The 16,328-nt window shown below is 32.3% G+C and overlaps 2 protein-coding genes across 2 annotated transcripts; both read right to left on the bottom strand.

The window, feature by feature from the left end:
* Positions 1 to 2,703: 2,703 nt before the first annotated feature.
* On the bottom strand, positions 2,704 to 6,231 carry HELRODRAFT_159119 (hypothetical protein; the record flags this gene model as incomplete). The annotated part of the gene is made up of 2 exons (XM_009011033.1): positions 2,704 to 2,841; positions 6,025 to 6,231. The coding sequence occupies 2 exons, from the start codon at positions 6,229 to 6,231 to the stop codon at positions 2,704 to 2,706; spliced, it is 345 nt and encodes a 114-aa protein (XP_009009281.1).
* An 8,837-nt stretch (positions 6,232 to 15,068) lies between these two features.
* On the bottom strand, positions 15,069 to 15,974 carry HELRODRAFT_63157 (hypothetical protein; the record flags this gene model as incomplete). Its single annotated transcript, XM_009011032.1, has 2 exons — positions 15,069 to 15,202; positions 15,830 to 15,974. The coding sequence occupies 2 exons, from the start codon at positions 15,972 to 15,974 to the stop codon at positions 15,069 to 15,071; spliced, it is 279 nt and encodes a 92-aa protein (XP_009009280.1).
* Positions 15,975 to 16,328: the final 354 nt, after the last annotated feature.

The following is a 16,328-nucleotide window of genomic DNA, read 5'->3' as shown; positions in this document are numbered from 1 at the left end:
CAACATTTCTGGATACCCTGACACTGCAGAGCATAAAATTTTCATCATTATGTTGTTTTGTTTGCAGTTTGTTTTCATTTATTTTTTCGTTTTGTTGCCCCTTTGTTTTGTTGTTCATCCGGTTGAATATCTTGAAATCGTTAATTCATTCATCAGCCAGACATCAAAAAGCTTATGTTGTTGTTTCACTAAATTAGCCCTGCCCAAGTCAATAGGGGTTCTAGGGAAGGAGAGGTGCCAGAATGCAAACCCCCACCCGATCATGAAAGAAAAATATACTGAAAAATCTGTAATACAATGAAACATATTGATACGCCATGATATACGATACGATACGATATATTTTATCTGCTTCAAAAATTAGAAAAGAAGACAGAATGACTATGATCAAGTTATCAGGTATTATTAACTTATTTACTTATAGTTAACTTATTTAGCAGGGCCACCTTACAAATAGTTTTAAACCAAATGAAATTTGAACTAAAAATTTCGTAAAAGAGAAATAATAATGTTCAGGAACTAAAATTTGTTTTACGAATAATCCACTATGTCCTTAAAAGTTAAAAATTAGAATTTTGAATTATGGTTCAGTAAATTGTTCTTCAGTTTGTTTTTAAATGTTGACAAAACTTTAGTACCTAAAACAGAATTCAAATCACAATTAATTATTAAGTTATTCCAAGTCCGTGGTCCATTGCACAAAATATGAAAAAATAAGTATAGTATTATCCACATTAAAATAGTCAGGAAATCAGTAGAGATTAGCGTTTGCATATCTAACAACCAGACGAAAATTTGATAAACTCTGCTTTCAGACTGATCAAACAATGAGGAATGTGTGGTTGGTGGAATAAGAAACAAAAATGTAAGAGTCGTCACCAATTTTTACAATCCGTGAAATTCCGTATCCGCCACTGGCTGGAACATGTTTTTCATTAAAAAAATTTTTACGTACTTTATGAACGTGTTGTTGTTTGTTGCTTGTATTATTAATTCGTTAACGTGTTTTATAGCAGTTTTTGTGCGTGCAATGTGATAGCCATCTACGTGTCCCGCTTGTTTCTCCTTTCTACTTACTCTCTTTCATATATTATTTTATTAGTTTAATTAAAAACCAAAAGTTAAAAAATGTAAACGTCTAATTACGTTCTAACATGGCCATTTTTGTGTGGTTGGTGGTGGAGTTTTTTTTAAGGAGGTTGATATTTTTGTTGTTGTAGTCAATGTTGTTGTTGTTGTTTTTAATGATGTTGCTATTGTAAAAGTTGGAACAGCATGTTGTTGTTGCACGGCGCGCATGTTTTGAAATGTTCTGATGAGGTAATTAAGCATCCTTGGCTTGCTTCCTTGTCTTTTTATACTCTTGTCAGAGGTTGTTTGCTTGTGTTTGCGTTAGCGTTGTTGTTGGTGTGGATGTTGTTGTTGTTGATGTTGTTGTAGTATATGTTTTTGTAGTTATTGTCGTCGTTGATGGTAACGTTGTTGTTGTTTTTGTTATAGTTGGCAAAGTTTCAGTGATGTCAAAGTTTATTTCTGGTACGGTATATTGCACTGTGCCGAATCAGGTAATGTTATTCACACCATGTTCTGCTTTGTCAGAGTATTATTAATGCAAGACAGTGGAGTGATATTAATGTCATGGTGCTGTTGCGTTGTTGTGCTAGGTTGTTGTTGTTGTTGGTGGTGGTGTTGTTGTGTTAGTGTCGTTGCATTACTGTTCATACAATGTCAGCATAAAAATGTATTTGTTGCCTGTTGAAAAATGACGCTACGCTAATGAATATCAATTTGGTTTTGCAATATTTTAGAGTTTAATTTTGACTGAAGTGAATTAATTTTTTTAATGAGTAGTTTAGTTTACAAAAAATTTAGTTGATAACGTTTTAATGTATTTTAAATTTTAGTCATTCTTTCTATAACGTTTACATGTAGTTTTAGTTTAATTGACGTTATTTATGAGGTTATTGAATAAATTTTGATATTTCGCTACTGCTGCTGCCACTCACTTCATCGCTATGGTTCATCTCACGTGAACACAAATAAGAACACGAACTCAAACACACGAACACAAACAGAAACACGAACACAAACACGCACGTAAACGCACTACGCCAACCATATGTTCCCATCCATAGTTTTAAAATTTAGCGTTCAACACTTAAGAGGTAATAATAAATCCAGACCAATTTTAAAGCATACAATTTTTCAATTAAATTTGAAAATAAAAACTTTTCTGTAAAGCTGGTCTGAATGACAATTCAAGAGAGAAAAGGAGATGATTCAGAAGAGAGATAAAAATGACCTAGGTGAGAGAGTGATATGATACACTGGAACATTGCAAAGTATCACAGTATCCAAGATATCTCCATGCAACTGAACCTACAATACAAACAATCTTATTCAAGTATCAGACCAAACAATCTGTTCTGGTTATGGACAAGAGAGTTTTGCATTAAATTAGTGCCGGGCAAATTATTCTGTGATGTTTTTTTTTGAAATGACACTTGTTAGTTGCGCGCGGATGGTCCGTTTCAAATTATTATTCACTTGCTCATCAAACAAACTTCATTAACTGATTTATATATTTCAAATTATCCCAACAAATTATATTATATTCTCAAAGTTTTGAAATAATTTTATTAATTTATTTTGCTTCTGTAAGTGTATGTGTGTATGTTTTGTCTCTTTTGTGTATGTGTGTGCTTACATATACATCGGCCGTGATGTGACCATGTGCAGGGTTTGGTACGTGTGCACGTGTGTGATAGCATGCTGGATTTTGTTCATAATATACTTATCAATCCTGTAGAATTCCACTTCCTCCTCATCAAAATACAAAATCTGAAGAACATTTTAAAAGAATTTTAATTACTTGACGAATAAAAGTGAATTCTTCTCGAGAAGGGATTATCTAAAATTGAGTAGTCCAATCGAGAGGGATGTGATTTAAAGAAAATGGTGAGATGATGATAGGATAAGTAGAGAGGGAAAATGATGATGGAAATATGGAGAGAGGGAAAGATGATGATGGAGAAAAGAGAGGGTATATCTCTAACGATGGTTTTAAAATGATGTGGATGAGTAACGATGATGATTTTATGATAATAACAAGATGATGACGAGATGGATGACGATTAAATTGTAAAAATGAGATGATAATAAAAAATGGTGGTGAAATTGATGATGATGATGATGATGTGATAATTTGAAATGAGGTGGTGTAATAAAAATGATAAAGAAGTTATTAATGATTATAGTACGTTAATTAAATGACGACGACGACGATGATGATGGTAAAATGATATTGATGAGTTGATGATGATGATGAAGGTGATGATGAAAAAGTTGAGGATGAAGATGAGGATGATGAAGATGAAAATGGTAAAGATGATGGTTTTAATGAAGCAAGCCTCTCAAGACATCGTTATCGCTTCAAATAATCATTATCTGCCTCATTAGCGACATCACTGTTGTCGTCGTCGTCGTATTTTTTTGTCGCTGGTTTATTGTCATCTTCATCACCATCATCAACATCATCTTCTTCACCATTGTCGTCACTATCGTCATCATCATCAACATTATCATCATCGTCGTCATCATCATCATCATCATTATCATCATTATTATCACCACTGTTGTTGTCACCACGGTATGATGTTCTCGGATGATTGATGGGTTGGTTGGTTTGTTGATTGATTGGCTGACTGATTGATTGGTTGATTAATTTCTATGTTGCTTGATTGTTTGTTTTAATAGAAATTTAATTGGCTTTTATTTTGTTTTTTTTTCAAAAATATTTTTCAAATTTCTATTTAAATAGTGGTCCTTTAAAACTATTTTCAATAAGTTATTCATAATAATTAATTTGATTAAACATAAAATTTAAAATAATTTAAACTTATTATCATCAATATTTTTATTACCATTATCAATAACGCCATCTTGATGTAAGCAACAATAGCAACAATAATTGATAACATTAACAAGATGAAGTGTTGCTATGATAGTATTATTATTAATTAATTATTAATTACCCTAAATATTTTTGAAAAAATTTATATTCGCAATTAAGAAAAGTTTGAAAATTCAAGTGTAGATTTTGAAATTAAATTAAATTGGTAAGTGCTTTTTTTTATTTTTAAGGATACCAAATTACATTCTATTTACTCATTTTTATAAAAAAATTGTCACCAGATTTTTGAGAATTATAATTTTTTTTTCTTATTAATCTTCTCTTTAGCCACCATTATCATTTTACATTTTATAAATAATTCATTTTCTTAATCCTTCTAATCCACATCAATCTCATCATCAACATCATTGTCATTATTGTCATCGTCATCATATCATAATCACAATTATCACCATCATCATTATCACCAGCGTCGTTATTATCTGATCATTGTAATCTTAATCACAATCATTATTTTCGTTATCACCATGAGCAACCTTGTCATCATCATCATCTTCATCATCATCATCAACAACATATCCATTAACATCATCATCATCACATCATCATCGACGTTATCATCATCGTCGTCGTCACCATCATCATCATCACTTCCACCATCATCCTCATCATAGCAACGTTGAAGTCTTATAGTAAGAGACTTGCAAGCAGGCAAGTAAGCAGAGGCAAGCAATTAATCAGCGCATGCGCAAAGCATCACGTCAAACGGAAAATTGAAATTATCACCAATGAATGCAACCAAACGTCAGATACTGAATGCAGTGTTTGTTTGTTTGTTTGCTTGTTAGCGTCTTTGTATATGTGTATATATATATATATGTTTGTATGTGTATACTTTTGTATGGGTGTATGTGTGTATTAATGTATGTATGCGTAAGTGCTTTTAACTTTGTATATCTCTCTACATACGTATATACCCGTATGGTGACTTGTCTGTTTTTGTTTGTTTGTTTGCTTGTTTGCGTCTTTGTATATGTGTGTATATATATATGCTTGTATGTGTATAACCTTTGTATGGATGTATGTGTGTATTATTGTATGTATGAGCAAGTGCTTTTAATTTTGTATATCTCTCTACATACGTATATACCCGTGTGGTGACTTGTCTGTTTTTGTTTGTTAGTTTATACATCTATGTTTGTTTTTTGTATGCTTTTTGCTCTGATTGCGTGTTTCATATGGATGTGGGAATGTACGTTTGTATGGTTGTCAGTATGTTTGCATATGCTTCTCTGTACCTTTGTTATATAGTTGTATGACGCGATATCACATTATTACACACAACATACGCATGTGATCTACGTAGCATTAAGTATTAACGCATATAAGACGAGTAAATTAATTCGCGACAGTTGCATCACAACTAATTAATGACTGTTGAATTATTTTATATTTCTGTTAGATTGGTTTACTTTATATCATTATTTAGTTTAACTTATTCTATCAAAATATAACGCTAGCAAAAACTAATTGACACTTGTTGGTGCTGATAATGAAACAAACATACAAGGTTATCAGTGTTATTTTAACTTGCAAACAAAGACGCACTGACACACATTTGTTATGTGGTGTGGTGTGGTGTGGTTTCGTGTGGTGTGGGTTGATTCTAATGACCCAACTAGTGAACAAGTCGACAGATGAATAAATGATTAAACAAATAAATTAAAGAACAGATGAATGAATGAACAAATGAACGCATCAACAGATGAACAAAAGGGTAAATTGTTTTCTTGCTTGTCCCCACATGATGATAAAAATTATATAAATATATAATGGATGGAACAAACGTACATACATACATACATACATACATACATACATACATACATACATACATACATACATACATACATACATACATACATACATACATACATACATACATACATACATACATACATACATACATACATACATACATACATACATACATACATACATACATACATACATACATACATACATACATACATACATACATACATACATACATACATACATACATACATACATACATACATACATACATACATACATACATACATACATACATACGGCGGTTTGGCCGCGGCCAGGGCAGCGGACGAGAAAATGAAAAAATATGGGAACGCCCTCTCCTCGATGGAATTCTTGCCAATATGTATCGAGGTTCTCGGCCCGATGGACCCCAATACCCTTAAATTTCTTAAGGCAATATGTAAAATGATCAGCGTCAGATCAGGCGACAGCAGGGAACTGTTTTTCGCAACTAACCACATTTCGTGCTTGTTGCAGCGGTTCCTGCGTGTCTGTGTGCTTGAAAATATCCAACTGAATGCCGACATGTGCAATTAACGACAAATCAAAATGTTAACCCATTTGTTACTTGATGTTTGACGGTTCAGTGTCACTCATCATGTTTTGGTTTTAACATACATACATACATACATACATACATACATACATACATACATACATACATACATACATGCATGCATGCATGCATACATACATACATACATACATGCATGCATGCATACATGCATACATACGTGCAGCAGGTTTTATTGTTTCTCTCGCGGACAATGCATGGAGTCTTGCTTTGTTAGGAATTTATTTGCATTCAACGTTACATATCGACCGTGGCATACACCTGAGTTTATTTTTTCAACAAATTAACTCATCAACCGCCTGGTTGCATGCGTGTGTGTTTGTCTTCTTTGCTACTTCTGCTGTTGTGTTGATGTTGTAATGGATCTGTTGAGATGCTATGTGTTGCAGTGTAATTGATGTGTGTTAAATTTGATTTTTTTGTGAGGTTGCTGTGTGATTGTTGAGCCGTGATCTTTTCTGTTGTGTTGTGTTTTAATGAGTTGGTATGCGTTGTTGTTTTCCCTTTGAGTGATGTGTGTGTAGACTTAGCAAGCATTCTTTGACAATTTTTTACCTTCTTGCTCTTTTTTCTATTTCAATTTTCAGTTTAATTTTATTTTTCTGCTTTCTTTCTTTTTTTCTGTTTCTCACAATTATAAAATTTATTTTTTGAGCGCACTTGTTCAAGTTCAATAAAAATGGGCGAATGCGTTGAATACACGTGTTGGCTATGAACGAGTAATGTATAATATATGCATGCATACATACAAGCACACAGAAACATACAAACATACATACAAACAAACAAACATACATTTACAAACAAACGTTCATACATACGTGCATACAATGATAGTTGTATGTACGTGTTTAAGCAAACGATGTATCGCGTATCTGAGCAAACAAATGGTACTTGCGTGAATGAATGGAGAATGTACGTGCGTCGTGTGAACGCTGTATGTACGTGGAGTGACCTGCATTGGATTCAAAAGTCTTCCTAATGTTTCCACGTTTCAATGAAAGAAGAATAGTAAGTATGGCAGAACATACAAACAAGTCTGAATAATGAATTTGCTACCCAGACAATTTATAAATGCGTTTATAAATAAATTCATAATTTATAAATTCATAAATATATTTAAGTACCGACGTATTTATTCACTCAATACTTCTAATACATGAAATACATAACTATGCATGTGTATATGTGACTGGTGGAATATGCAGGAGAGTTACATTGAGAGAGCAATATGAGACCTAGTCCGCCAATTCAGCCACTTTGGTAGACCTCGCGAGTGAGTAGCTTGAGTGAGTTGTTTGTATGTTGATGCACTTGCTAAAAATTATTTTAAAAGAACATACAAGTTTATAAGTGATGTTATTTTATTTCTAAGTGAACCGGCAACGAGTTTATAAAATGCAATGTTTTCTTTCTGTTGGTTTCTGTTCCACAGAAAAAATTTGTTCTGTATTTTAGTAGTTGTTGCTGTTGTAAGAGAGTTCTTGCAACAAGCATCAGCGGTGGAATTCAACGCTTTGTTGCATTCTATGGAGCCACTTCCATGTTGATCATTCTATTTTTCTATGTAGATCATTCTATCTGACGTTCGAGTCGAGACATTGTACATCATTTCAATGCATTATTATGGTTTGCTTTTGAACTGTTATGAACTGTTCGCTAGACATAGAAACAAATTTTCAGCCATCCTAATTGTTGCTATTCAACTTCCAGTCGTCTCAGTTGTTGGCGTTTGAATTTGGGTCATGCTATCTCAACATTGACTCACAATCACTGCTGCACATGGTGATGCAAACACGTTCTGTCTGCGATGTTCTGCTCGTTCTCGCTGTATGCCAAGACACTTTCCTACAAATGTCATAACTTTCAAGCATTTATTCTGTCCAATCGCCTATGGAAACCTTCCAAAAATTCTCTGTCTATACTTTTCCTTATAGACGCATGTACGTGAGTGTGTATATATATATGTGTGTTTCAGATGTATGTATATGTTTTTGATGTATGCATGTATGTATGTGTTATGTATGTTTTAGATGTATGTGTATACATACAAATATACATGTAAAAAATGATAACGGTTACAAAACAACTGACGTTGGAAAACTTTGGTAGCAGTGATAACAAGAATTGAAATGCAAAGTCGTTGGTTACAAGGTCATGTTGTGAAGTGTAATAACTTGCGTTGCACACTGTTTCAATTTATCAATGTTTCTCCTCAACAGACACTATTCTCAATTTTTCAGTGACAGCATTAAATTCAAGACAAACGCGCAAACTCATCAAAACACACTTACGTGCACAAATGTACACCTACACACACACACACACACACGAACAAATATGCAAACACACACACACTCACACATGAACAAATATGCAAACACACACACATAACTACATGAACTGATACATTCATTGGCAGCAAAAAGCGCACGCACAAACAAACGAACGAACGCTCGTTAAAGAGGCGATGAATTCATTCATAGAGACGTATGCACGAATATAGAAAATTCCCTTGTAGGCCGCATTGCACTATGCATATTACGCTTCATTGGTTTGTTGACGTTGTTGAATGTCTTGCTGATGTTGTTGAATGTCTTGTTGATGTTGTTGAATGTTTTGTTAATATTGTTGAATGTTTTGTTGATGCTTTTGAAAGTTTTGTTGATGTCAGCACAAAAATTTGCTGTGGGAAGCTTAAATTTGTGAAAGAATGGTGACGACCTTTTATTTTGCTTTTCCCACAATTTTCAATAATTTTTAATAAGCATCAGCCTGCAAACTAAAGACAGTTTGCAGGCTGATGCTTATTTTTTTGAAAAAATTGACATGGCTGATGTTTGTGTGTGAGTAAAAATTGCAAATGATGCTTCAAGAAACTATGCATAAATATATCACATATATCACAATTTATACCACAAAAACAACAACATCAACATGTTGAATTGATGTCTTGTTGTTGTTGTTGTTACTAAAGCTGCTGCAGTAACACTGTTGGATGTCGTGGTAGTCGAGTATTGTGAACGATTATTTATGGTGTTGTCTACGATGATCTGTTGATTGACTGAAGCAGGTCAAATAAAAAAGTTGTTGTTGTTAATGTGGTTGTTGTTGTTAATTTTGTTGGTGCTGTTGTTGTTGATGATGCTAGCGTTGTTTGTGTCAACTTAAACCAAGAATTTATTATGTTGAAACAACACGGCATCGTTGTTTTTGTTGTTTTTGATGATGTTGTTGTTGTGGTTGATGTTGTGGTTGTGGTTGTTACTGTTGTTGTATGATTTTTAAATTGTTGGCAGAGCAGAAATGACGCAAAATAATTTTATCTTGCAGTAGCTGTCATGCATTTTGACAGTAAATTATTTTTGCTGATGTTTTTTATTTATTTTGAGGATGTAACTCTGGCATTGTCGTTGCTTGTTCTGGCCGATGTTATGGTGTTTACGTTATTACATTTACTACGCTGTTCTACAGTTTTACTACCATTTATTACCTTTTGAACATTTACTTTTTCTGCTTACAAGCACTTTTAAAAATATTGCAGTATTATCATTTATTTTGTAATTGTTGTTGTTGCTTGTTTGTTCTTCTTACTCTGCATTGTTTTTAATCTAATGCTCTAGTTGTTTTATTGCTGTTGTTGCGTGCAAAAAATCAGCCATGCAGGTTGTTCCTTTGTTAACTCTGCTTACTTCGGTTCTTTTATTACATAAATTATCTCGTTTTGTTTTGATTCGTCGGTGAGCAGTCTTCTGGCGGACAGTAAACTTCTTTCTGTTTCGCTGGTTTGTGGTGTGTATGCTTGCCTGTCTGCCTGCTCGGGAAGGTAATAAAATAATTGTCTTCCTTTATTTGTCTATCTGTCCGATTGCAATGCATTCCGTTGTTTTGCAAATTTTGTCTTTGTTGATTTGTTGTTGGTGTTGTGTTGTTGTAGTTTTGTTTTGTTGCTTGATATTTGGTTTTTTGATGCTCTGAATAAATTATACATACAATTGCAAAATAAAAAAGTATTTAATACATTGATTCTGTGCGAGAGAAATTTGTTGCAAATGTTTGCGATGTGTTGTTTGATGTGGTTGTGCTCTTTTTGAATGGCGTTCAATTTGCTGTTAGTTGTGTTGCTATGTGGCGACATTCTGTTATCTTATTTTTTTACGTTGAATGTTCAGTGTTCACGTTGAGTGTTGATGATGTGAAAACAATAAGATAATATTGATATTTGTAGGAGTGTTGTTGCCATTGCTTGTCGTTGTTGTTGTGACTAACTCTCGTTGATAAGTTGTTGGATTGGTTTGCTTTGTTTGTTTGTTCTTTCGTTTGTTCGTTCGTGCTTTTGTTTGTATGTTTGTTTAGCAAAATCATTTCCGCTGTTTCAACTTGTAAATATTTGATTAATGTTTATCTGTAGTTTGAAAATTTTTATTGAATAGCACTCATTCAAATTTTGAAAATAACAGATCATCATTCACAATTTTACATATAGATTTTTAAAATAAATTAAAGTAAAATTTTTCTTAAGATAAAATTATTCGACTCGTTGAATTGGTCAAAATAGGTTGATATGTTGTGTTGCATATGTCACAAGTTCATACGTGATGTGTTGTAGATAAGAAGTTGTGTGCTGGTTGGTTGCACTGATGTTTGTGTTGTCGTTGTCGTTGTTTAGATTGTTCAATGAGCAATGTAATGTTATGCGATGCGATGTAAATTCAAATTAATCTTGATGTTATGTGATGTGATCATGGTGTCATGTGATGTGATCTTGACGTCACGTGACGTGATGTTGATGTAAGGAAGCCATGTTTAACCTGTTTCTCTACTTCCTGATCCGTTCGTTTAATTGAACTTTCTTCATAAAATAAATAAACAGAAGATTAAATGAAGAAATGAATAAAATGCATCTGAATGCGGTTCCTTCATGTCAGCTTCCTTGACATTAATGCATCACATCAAAACATACTGCATGCACATATGTATATATATATAATATATATATATATATATATATATTGTTGTGTATGTTCTGTGTGTGTGTGCGCGTATATACATTTATTTATGTATATAACTCCGGATGCTTTTTCTATACGTAGATACCTTAAACTTTTAAACATAAATTTATAAAATTGTATAAATTTAAAAAAATATATATTTATATTTTTCATACCTCTTTATTATATATATTATAACATATACTTAATTATATATATATATATATATATATATATATATATATATTATTCATGTTTACGAAATATGTGTACCTTATGTATACATACATACATACATTACATACATACATACATTACATATGCATAGATTATAAAAACATATAGCGATATATGACTAAGTGTTGCTTTTTTATTAGGACCAGGAACGTATTTTATTTAGCCATCAAAAATAAACATAGACAGCAAAAACATAAAATAAAATAAAAAGAAATAAAATGAAATCTATATCATACTTCTGAAATTTCAAAGTTCGTTAAAAACATTTAACCGTCCGGAAAACCATTTGAAACGAAACTAGAACAACAATTAAACCAAAGCAAAAGTAAGATGAACTGGCTTCAATCTGTTTACCAAACTTATTTAGAAAAATTGAAAATAATAATGATGATAATCTATATAAAAAATATCATATAGAAATGATTACAAAATTAAAAGTATGTTTTAGATTTAGACTCATGTGTACTTAAACACTCTTTTGACCAGTTTTAAACTAAAAACAAAAACTGAAGATGAAAATAAAGCAGTACGAGGGACAATACAATTGTATAATGGAGTATGCTGAGTTGTTATTTTGCAATATTCAGAAGATTTAATTAAATATGAATTAAACATAACAAATTTTTTTTAACTATAACAACTTCTTAACTAACTATAAATAACTGTAATAGTTAGTTAAGAATGTTTTAGATTTAGACCCATGTATAGGTATACATAAGCACTCCCATGCCTTCATCACAATACAATCACATGTATGCGTATAAATATAATAGGTTATTAAATGTAACATAAAATAGAGATACAAATTAAAATTAGTTTTATGAAGAAAGCAAATTTAGACGAACAAAAGTGATTAAGGATTTTTTTAAATGAAGATAAGCTAGATAGCAATTACAGTTCATATGGTAACAATAGCCATAATCTGACTATATGGACGAAGATCGAATGTACAAGGTATATAGTTCTAAAAGGAAGAATATAAAACTCACATGCATGTCTTACAATTTGTAAAAAATTGAAATACTTCATTAATTTATTTAGAATTATTATTTTATACAAAAACATTAATATCCGAAATGTGCAGAGGAAAAACTTTAGAAATTTTGAGACAAGAAGGAAATATACTTTAGTGAAAAGAAAGATTAATAAAATGAGTTAAGGGTTTTAGTATATTAGCAATAGTTTGTTTGATCAAAAAATTTGAAAAACCATCGTGAGCCAAAATGATGGAGTTTTTCAAAGCGAATACTATTCTTGAGACTTCAGATTCACCTACATCTATAAAAGAAAATGGGAGAAAAAAAATGTTTAGAAAAGTAAAAAGGGGAATTACGACAGGAGTTTTTAGGCTTAGAAAAAGAACAAAAGTATTTATCGAATGTGTTGCTTATACCACTTTTACTGTCAACAACTTCATTATTAACAGCTAAGCAATTTCGGTATTTATGACTGATGTTTTTGTTCATGGGGTTATTGATGACTTTCCAAGTTCGTTTAATATTGTTTTTATTTTTTCCAATTGATTGGCAATATAACCTTTTTCAGCCAAACGTTTCAAACAAGTGAAGAAATTTTTGTATTTAGTGTAGAGAAATTTGTTATCAATAGAAGGATTTTAAAAAAAAAAAGAATACAATTTATTTTTATGATTAGACAAAATTAAGAGACTATCAGTGAACCAAGGTTTGTTTGTGTGTACAAAAATGAAACCAAGTAACATCGTTTTCTGATAATTTTTTAGTTTCCAATACTTTAAATAACTTTAAAAAAGTTCAGTCGGTTGAAGTGCCATATTACGCATGGTTGTTATTGCAAGATGACCTTGTTATAATACTAACTGTCCAAGACTAAGAAAAAATAAGATGTGGTGTTTGTGCGTACAAAGGAGCAGGTTGGCTGGATTTTGCGCTTGCAAAGTTTTTGTGACGCCCAGTTTTTGTGAAACAATTTTCATTTGCCACTAGTTAACAACATACTTTATTGTGGTCATATGATGTCAAATGAATGATGGTTTTACTTTAAACTTTAAATCAAGTTTAATTGTATGAGTTATCCTCTTCAAATCATCTCCAAACTTTAACATATTTATCTACAATAGAATTAAACGGACCTTCAAATAAGCCAGGAGTGTTTTATTATTTTTTGCACGCTCAATTTCTGAAGACTTCCTATGCTGTATGGACAGTTAGTTGCTGGTTGCTAATAAATCAGCAATGTGTAAAAGTGTGTGTGTGTATGTGTGTTTGTGCGTTTTTGTATATGCATCCGTCGGTTTGTGTGTGTGTGTCTTTGTGTGTGTGATGTGTGTCGTGTGTGTGTATGGGGTGTGTGACTGCAATTTGAAAAAGTACAAAAAGTATAACATTTTTTTTTTAATTTTTTTTGTTATATTTAAAATTTTTAATCACAATTCATCAATTAATTTTTTCAATTTTTTGTGTTTCTTTTCACTTTTCAACTTTTAAATATTCACGTGTATGAATGTTTAATCCATTGGACGGTTGGAGAAATTAAATTAAAATTTTAGGCAGAAATTCATTTGAAATAACAAAACAATCCAAACGACAAAACCGTTCAAACAACAAAACATTGGATAACAAAATTTTGAAAAAAAAATTTTTTTGAAAAATTTTGTATAAAACTTCACATTATATTTAAACTTCGGCAAAGTCAGCTTAGCTGGCATTAAAAATGTACTAAAAAAAATATGTAAAAAAATTAAATAATTAAATAAAAAATGATGTTGAAAAATTATTTATGGACGTGGTGTATTTCAATATGAATGCCAAAAAAACAGCGTACGTGCACATAGACTATTGCTGCTGAAAGGTTTTTGTTGTATTTGTTCTAATGTAAAAAAAATATAAACACATGCAACAGTAGCATATAACATTAACATTTTATGTTAGTAACAAATGTAGTATAACTTAATGCAACTCAATATGATACGATTTTGTTAACACATTGCGATGATGAAAATGATGATGATGATGGTGAAAATGATGATGATGGCGATAAGAAATGGTCTATCTAGTGCTGTAATTAAATATAAATGTAATGTTATGTCATGTCATATGATGAAACAGCAATGCAATGTTATATGATATGACAAAAAGTGATATTTAATGTCAAGCTGTATAGCCATATATAATTTGATGCCACGTGAAAGAATGTAATGTAAAGATATATAGATTGTGACGTCATGCGATTGTCAAACATGTTGGAAGAACGTTTTGTTAAATGTGTTAGCGATTCTAAGTATATGCATGCACATCATGTTCAATAAATGTTGTTTAATGTTATTTGCAGTAACAAAAAATAACCGAACCACAAATAACCACAAAAACAACACAACAACAAAAAACACCAAGAAACATCACAACAACAACACAACAACAATAACAACAGCATAACAATTACACAACAACAACACAACAACAACACGTCACGTCACACCACAACAACAAAATAAAACAACAACAACAACAACGCCACATTACCACAACAACAACAACACAGCAACACAACAACAACAACAGTAACTCACCCCAAACATGGTCTTCTGTTCGTGAAGAGCCTTCTGGGCAGCCAATGCACTCTCCCGCTGGCAATACGTGAGGAACGCGCAACCTTTCAACAGACACACATTGGCAGGTTTAATAATGTTTACATTGTTTATATTGTTTACAGATGTTTATAAATGTTTACAATGTTTACAGACGTTCTCAATGTTTACAGATGTTTATAAATATTTACAATGTTATAGACGTTTGTAATGTTTGAAACAATTTTACCTTACAATACGAAGAATACTCAGATGTTAAACTTTGTAATTTTCATAAAAAAAAACAAATTATTATACTGATTTTCAGTTGACAATTAAATTTTTTTAATTTGTGCTATTTATGGTTAAAATAACTCTGTTTAATGATGAAATATGTTATAATGTATTATAATGTAATGGGAATAACTAAAAATCTCAATGGCAGATGAATAACCAACAATAACAGATAATATAATCAATGTAACAAACAGTTTACAAAAGGACTCAAAAAATAACAATCACTAAAAATAATTTATTAAGAGCGATCGACACAAGATGCTTTAACGTAAGCGACGATTGCGAAAGTGGGTTGGGATGGATGCGAAAGTGGGTTGGGATGGATGCGAAAGTGGGACGGGATGGATGCGAAAGTAGGATGGGATGAATACGAAAGTGAGATGGGATGGATGCGAAAGTGAAATGGGATGGATGACCTTTATGCAGTCCAGTCTGCCTGTCCTTGAGAACGGTGAACTCGTAAATTTGACCGAACTCTTCGAAGATGGGTCTTAAATCTGGCTCGAGGAGATTTCTTGGAATCTGACCGACGAATAATTTGATGGCATCTGCATCCTTCATTGGAACCGATAATGATGATGACGTTGACGACGACGAAGATGAGGTTGATGATGATGATGATGGTGGCGTTTTTGTTGACGACGACATGTTCTGATGTGCATTGTTGTAAGCAGATGAGGATGAGTAAGATGATGATGAGGAGGAGGAGGTCACTGAGAATGATAACTGTTGTTGTTGAGAGTGGTAGTGATGGTTGGATTGGTTCATCACCATGGTAACGTTTGGAGAATTGAGGTAGCTCGGTAGAAGCGGTTGATGGTGGCGTGGGTTGCAATTGGCTGCTGGGAACGGTGACGTTGATGACACGTGACCGTTGTTATGCAGCAAGCCTCCCGACGTCACAAGCAGACGATT

This window comes from Helobdella robusta (genome assembly GCF_000326865.2).
Source record: "Helobdella robusta unplaced genomic scaffold HELROscaffold_1, whole genome shotgun sequence".
Taxonomy (NCBI): Eukaryota; Metazoa; Annelida; class Clitellata; order Rhynchobdellida; family Glossiphoniidae; genus Helobdella; species Helobdella robusta.
The sequence above is the reverse complement of the archived record's forward strand: the minus strand, read 5'-3'. Positions and strand labels throughout refer to the sequence as shown.